The sequence below is a fragment of the Scyliorhinus canicula genome, chromosome 15 (assembly GCF_902713615.1).
Source record: "Scyliorhinus canicula chromosome 15, sScyCan1.1, whole genome shotgun sequence".
NCBI classification, from domain to species: Eukaryota; Metazoa; Chordata; class Chondrichthyes; order Carcharhiniformes; family Scyliorhinidae; genus Scyliorhinus; species Scyliorhinus canicula.
The window spans coordinates 98,961,420-98,968,294 of record NC_052160.1 but is presented as its reverse complement, the minus strand read 5'-3'; the positions used below and the strand labels follow the sequence as shown (position 1 = coordinate 98,968,294).

Below are 6,875 nucleotides of genomic sequence, written 5' to 3'. Positions count from 1 at the left end.
TGGGCGGTGTTGTCTCCTGCACTGTTCAAGCACAGTGTCCAGGCATCAGGGTGTGATTGGGATGCTAGGCAATGACTCCCACATGCTACATGGAATCCACTTGACATCTGTGAAGTGCTCACTTAACCACGACTGGCAATTCCCTATTAGCAATAGCCTTCAGCTACGCAGCCAGAGGCATCAACAGTTGGTGGGGATTACGGATGGTCATTGGGGCAGACAGGCAGGGACAAGGTTTGCCCCCAGAATGGGTAAACGATCCAGGGGTGGCATGGTGGTGCCACGAGCAGTTGCCCCCCCAGTGCCTCCCCCACTACCCTCCCAAGGTGTCACATCCCTGCGGAGGGTTCCTCACCTCCCACTGAGCACTGGGGTGGCAATCCCAACACCTCCGGGCTCGTTGCCTGTGAGCAATAATGGCTACTCACCTCCTCACAGAAGCTATTGCACCAGGTTCTCGCTTTTCAAAAGGAGTACTAATCGGCGCCAGCGTGAGCACTTGCTGGAGAGGCTACTGAATGAAAGGAGGCCGTTGGATATAGGTTGCTTTCGTTAATTGTATGGAAATGGGGCTTAAGCGGTGATAATTGGTTTCCCGCCACGCTACGGCGGTGAGATCCACATTGGATCCACGGAAGTGGGCCGGTTGCATCGCCTGATGCGGATCTTGTTACGGAGAGCCTAACAAGGCCAGAGAATCGCAGCCAATAAATGGTTTGAAACTTTAATCTTTACGCTTAAAAGATTACTGGGAGCGAGTTCAGCACCTTCCTCAGGCCCCAGCTATTTGCACATTCTGACATACACTAATGAAAATTGCAGGATGTTAGGGTGTAAATAAACATCAATATACGGGTGCACAGTGTGTGGGGGGGGGGGGGGGGGGGGTGTAACTTTGGGTGTGGTTTCCCAGATATGTTCCCAAAAGGAAATTCTCTCGGATCAGGTTCACCGCCAACAAAACATCCACACATACCGCAATTGCTATTTCTTTGTCACTGAGCAAGTCATGTGACGGCAACCAGGCAAGCTATAACTCTATGCAGGGTGCAGTAAGGAAATAAGATTCAAATATGGACATTGCTCCTTTCAGAGTATCAGCAAAATCTGCTCTCAAACAACCATCACTTGTTAAGCAATTTGAGTAATGGATTTTTTATTGTGCCACCATGAAACAGAAACAAAACCTTTTATAATTTGTAACACTGTTTTTTTAAAAAAAAAGAGTACAATTATAAAACTACTTTTATTTGAAGTATTACATCTCCTGGAGAAGTTACAGTTCACGTAGAATAAAGGGCAACGATTCTCTCACATCTACCTGTGTGACCTTCAGTATTGGCTGGCCTCTGTAAATCAGCAACCAAACTATTTATTCAACGTGCCAAGGGAACTAATTCTTCTTCCTTTAAAAAGATCCGACTTTCTTGCCTCCTGCGGAGGTACAATTCCAGCAGTCACCAGAATATCTCTGGCGAGCTCAGGCTTCAGTGCATTGGGCTGCTTGGCCATCGCTGCATCACAACTGAGCCCACCAAGCATGTCTTCACCCAACATCCATGCATGTAGATTCTCCAGCAAGGGCCCAATCCAATGCTTGATTTCCCCACTTGCAGTTGCTGGGACAACTGTAATCAACTAATTCAGTAAAGACTGGGGATGAACTCAAGAGCTTCTGTTCTAAAGATTCAGGACCACCACACAATTTACCTATTAACTTAACGAGAGTGCATCCCGAGCTGATGGTATGAAAGGAGAATTTAGTTAGGGCGGATAAAGGCAAAGATGTCCTTGACCTCTTCCATCATAAATAATTTATCTCCTTTATATTTTACCATTTACACTGCGTGAACCGAACTTGGTACTCACATCATTTAGTGGAAGCTAATGATTACAATGAGAAATAGCCACTTCCTGCTTAAACAATATGTGCACTTGACCCACTTCAATCCAGTTGTCACCGATGTACTAACATTTATGTCTTCCTTTTACTACGCAGAGCCATTTGAAGCAAGCAGTAGTTAAACCCATCTCCCCCTCCCTTGTAAGTGCATTGAAATTAAAGTACATTTCAAAATAAGTTCCTTTTACTTTTCTGTCCAAGGTGGAGTGAAACAGCCTGGTTTACAGATAAGTAAGCAGAAATCAGCCGGAGATGTTCCCTTCTCCCCATCACTTACTTTTCGGTTTGATGTCTTTTGTAAAGTCCAAACCCAGACCTGGGCAGAATAGGGATATGCTGGGGAGGGCAAAGGTGAGACTGTGGGCTTGAATTCCGATACTTGTTTTGCCTCTGATCGATTTTGGTAGAAAATATCAGTAATCTTACAACTAATATTTCCACACCATTAAACATAGTTGGGGGGGGGAGGGGGGGGGGGGGGGGATAAAAAAAAGACTTCTGTTTTATGAATCAAACTTTTAATGTCTGATTTAAGTCTTAGAAAGTTTCAGACAACTCTTTTCCAAAACAGGACTGTTTGGTCCAAATATGGGAACTCAGCAGCCCTCCACATACTGTTGCCCGAGAGGCCAGCTCTGCTGGCATAGGTGAATACAGAAGCTCCGGCTCCTGGCACCACTCTTGTTTGCATCTGTGCAAACAGAAGGTCAGAAGTTTAAGAGCAATGTTGAGGTGCCATTAATTTTCTCAGGCCGTCATACTGGCACAAAACCTGCAGCTGAAGAGCTGGATCTTCACATTGTTTAAATAAACAACGTTCAGCCTTGATTTGAAACACCGGTTGGATTCACTATAGATTGAACTTTATAAATCAAACATGCCTTTAGCATATTTTAAAATCATTGCAAAATCATAACAGAAGAAAAAACATATAGAATCCCGCCAATAGTCACGATCCTTATAAAAATCTGCTTTATAGTGGTCTAGAATTATTCATATCCTTGTGCAAACATAAGCCACACCAGTCACGATAAAGTAAAAGAAATATTTAATCACTACAATGGAATGAAGTATTTAACAGTGGGCTTAGTACAGTGAGATGCACTGTCCTTTAACGCCAGGCACCTGTGTTCCAATCCAACCCAAATAAAATCAGCTTGAAAGTTTGACTTTCGCTTTTTCCGATAGCTATTTTGGGTCTGAATCAAGTAAAGTTTCAGTGACTCAATTTCTAAGGGACATCAGACAACAACGTGAGGTTGCTCGCTAATCACAAGTGGCACACATAAAATGTTCCTACAGACATTAACATAATTAATTTGCTCATTTTGGTCTGTAGTTGGAGGAAAATGTAGAATACATATTATTGGAGACTTCAAAGGGTAAAAATTAACACTCCTGATTTTCATTTCTTCCTAACAAGTTAATGCCTGGTTAAAATAGCTGAGAAATTTTGTTATGAACACGTCAAGTGTTTATGTGATAATATCGACAGTGGTAGAAATGAAATTATTTGTAATGCAAAAAGGAAGCAAAACTATTTTTCAGAATGATTTCCTGGTAGCAATGTTCACAGAATCAGCCAGTTTTATGTGAAATGAAAGTCACCATAGTCCTCGGGGACCACAGGATGCTCTCCCATTTGAGAGAGAGAGCTGATTGGTGGTGATTTAACCTGAGGATCACCACACCTCAGGCGAAGGACAGGTTTTAGAAGGCGGGGCCTTCATGGTGCCTCAGCCAGTACGGGAATTGAACCTGTGCTATTGCATTGCTCTGTATCACCAGCCCTCCAGCCAACTGAGCTAAATTAAGTTTTATAATGAAGAAATGACAAATAATATAAAATCCGTTCAAGGATCGATAATGCTACATGAATATTTTTCCTTGTAATTTGAATACCTAATTGTATTTAGCTTGAACTATGAGGTGATGCAGGTTCTTTTTAGGTTTGAATTTATTTAAAATTAAATATCTAATGTTTCACCCAATTTACTGTAATTTTTAGTAGGCAGGGATGTGGTCATAGTAAAACTCCAGAGATCAAGGTTACTAAATACAAGGCCAGTAGTCAGTGACAAAACTTTAATCATTGTAGAATCCAATTTTGCAACTGATTGGGTAGAGAATTTATAGGAAAGAGGTCCTCAGGATTCAGGCCAAAGCAATCTAATTCCCCTCTACCAGTAGGCTGGAAACCCCATTGATTGATCAGCTTGGACAAATTACTTTGCAGCTTTGTTAAAGCTAAAACAAAAGAAGTATGTTGGCTTCCGAATAATGGCAGGTGCTTTTGCAGTTAGCAGTTTTCTGGGTCAGATTACAGGAAAATGACACCTGACTGCCAGTTTGCTGGAACTACATTTCCAAAACAAGCTCCCTTATTGTAAAGGCAAAATTGCTGGCTCACAAAAGATCCTCTTTATAAAAACCTCGACTTTCCTTCCCTGCCTTTGTTCTGCATCTGCTACCTTGCAACTTCCTCCGCGACTAGCTTCTTTGCTCCTCATTAAGACTCTACCCCTTTGGCTAAAATTCAAATTGTAATTATTGGTGAGGAAAATGTTGATCAGGAACATTTGGTTTAAAGTACTACTTAACGCTTTCAAAAGGTTTCCCACAGTCGACCTCCTCACCAAGGAATATCCATGCCACTGCACATTTTGGCCCGGGACATTTGACCGCTATGTCTTCTCTCAATGATCCTGGATATTTACTTAACAGTACCTGCTAGTGTCCTAATGTAATGAAGGACCTATACTGCTCTCCCATTATGGAGCCTCTACTGATTCATTATTTTACAATGTGGTATTCTGTTCCACACATTAAAATGTGCTTCTTTCAATAACTATAAACATTTACATATTTACTGAGGATGCATTATATGCACTATTTTTAATGCATGATTCGTGTTTTATTTCAGGATCTCAAAATTAAGTTTTTTTGTATTGTAATGTCCCTAATACCCAATTATTCCTCGACATAGCTGATGAGGTGAACATATAAATTGCCTGAAAACCATTTCATATATTGAAAAACAAAAATCAAAATTGCACTAAAATGACATTAATATATTGTCCATCAACCCAAAGTAGGGCCAAAAGGGCGGCTAGTCTTTGCATCATCAGAACTATACTTGTAATTCAAAGTTCTTGGAGATTCTTAAACCCCTTTCAGTTAATCAAATGTTGTGTTCCAGTTGTACTGTTTGATACAAGAATGAGCATCATGAGAGATTGGGACAAACTAGCATAGAAAAGGAAAAAAAAACAACAAATTGAATATCTCAATTCAATGAAAAAAATGGCAATACAAAATCCAAACTTTTGTACATGTTCAAATACGATTCTCAAGTGCAAATAAATTCCAAAATTATTAATGCGCAACATAGAAATCCTGTCACTTTTCATTATGTGTGATTTGCGGGTGGTGTCAAGGTACACTGCAGTGGAGACGGTAAAGGCGTCCTTGCAGATATAAATATTGTCATCTTTCTGTAGAAAAAAACTTCCATTCAAACATCCAACAGGAGAAAGTAACCATTGCACTTTCTTTTCTTATACAGGGAAAAAAAATACACACAATGCAGACAGAAAGTCCTAGTGCATAAAGTATGCTTGCATACGGAGCAGGCTTTGGATGCGCTCCCAGCAGTCATATATACCAGCGCACACATAAATATAAGGAATGAACAGTCTTCGTTATGATGGACTGAGAGCTATAAATAACGTACAGTGAAGTATGAACTGGGATCCTTTTGAAGAAAGCCACAAAAAAGTCAGCATAGTGAAATATTACGGTTACAAAGCTGTAAAAATAAAATTCAGTGGGTCATTTTATCGCCTTTGCCCAGCCAAGCTATTTGTAGGGCCTGAGAAAGCTTGAAACTTTGGAGCGAAGCAGTTTGATAAAAGATCTTGGTAGCATCTCATTGGACTCCTGTGCTGTGTACTTGAAGTAATTTTGCGGATGTGCCAGTACATCAAAGAGAGCTTTAATCAGCTTCTTGTCCTGGAAGATTTAAAAAAAAACGTCACTGGTTTACACCATTCTGTGCTTAATATTATGCAGACATTATTAATACTCAAGTCTATCACATGCTTTACCACTCTACAGATGCCACATTTCAAAATACCACACTTTGTTACTGGTATAAAATAAGAGTTTAGAAAAAGAAGACAATAATTTCACTATCAGTTCTTCTGATCAGAAGCTCCATATCACAGGCAGCTATAATTTACTTTTTATTGACTGTAGAGGGGCTTAGAAGTGGTTTAGTTAGTAGAATAATTCACTTTGGTAGGAAGAATAGAATGGCATATTTGTTGACCCTGGAGGCCGAGCGCCATTGGTCGCAGGCGGGTCTACAGCGTATTGGTTGGCTTGCTTGTCCCACCGCCAGGGAACCCGTTGCAGGGTGTCACCTTTGGTAGGACCGGAAGATCCCGCTGCCGGGGAGGGCCGGAAAATACCATCTGGAATATTTTGAAAAAGTGAGAGAGATCGGTAAATGTTGTTACATTTGGCACCCTCGTACATGAATCACTGGAAGTGAACACACAGGTACAGCTATGAGGAAAGCAAATTGTATCTTAGCCTTTATTGCAAGAGGGTTGGAGTATCAGCAAGCGTAGTCTTGCTTCCATCAGACAGGGCTTCGGTGAGACCAAAGCTGGAGAACAGTTTTGGTCTCCTGACTGAAGAAAGGAAATACTGGGAGTGCAACGAAGATTCACTAGATTGATTCCTGGGATGACAGGGTCGTCCCTATGAGGACGGCTGGAAAAAAAACGATCTTTCTTCTGTGGAGTTTAGAAGAATGAGAGGCGATCCCACTGAGAGGTTTATTGCTCCTGATTAGAAAATCTAGAACTAACCATTAGTATATCAGGATAACGGGTTTGTCATTGAGGACTGAGTTGAGGAGAAATTTGTTTCACACACAGAGTGTTATGAAGTTTTTGACATTAAG

At 41.1% G+C, this 6,875-nt stretch overlaps 1 protein-coding gene across 2 annotated transcripts in view; it reads right to left on the bottom strand.

The window, feature by feature from the left end:
• Nucleotides 1-1,139: 1,139 nt before the first annotated feature.
• Nucleotides 1,140-6,875, bottom strand: part of scube3 (signal peptide, CUB domain, EGF-like 3) — a 413,853-nt gene continuing 408,117 nt past the window's right edge. For both annotated transcript variants that reach the window (XM_038819916.1, XM_038819917.1), the window contains one exon: nt 1,140-5,914. In XM_038819916.1, the coding sequence (XP_038675844.1) occupies nt 5,762-5,914 (153 nt within the window). In that variant the 3' untranslated portion in view covers nt 1,140-5,761. The remainder of the gene's footprint in view (nt 5,915-6,875) is intronic.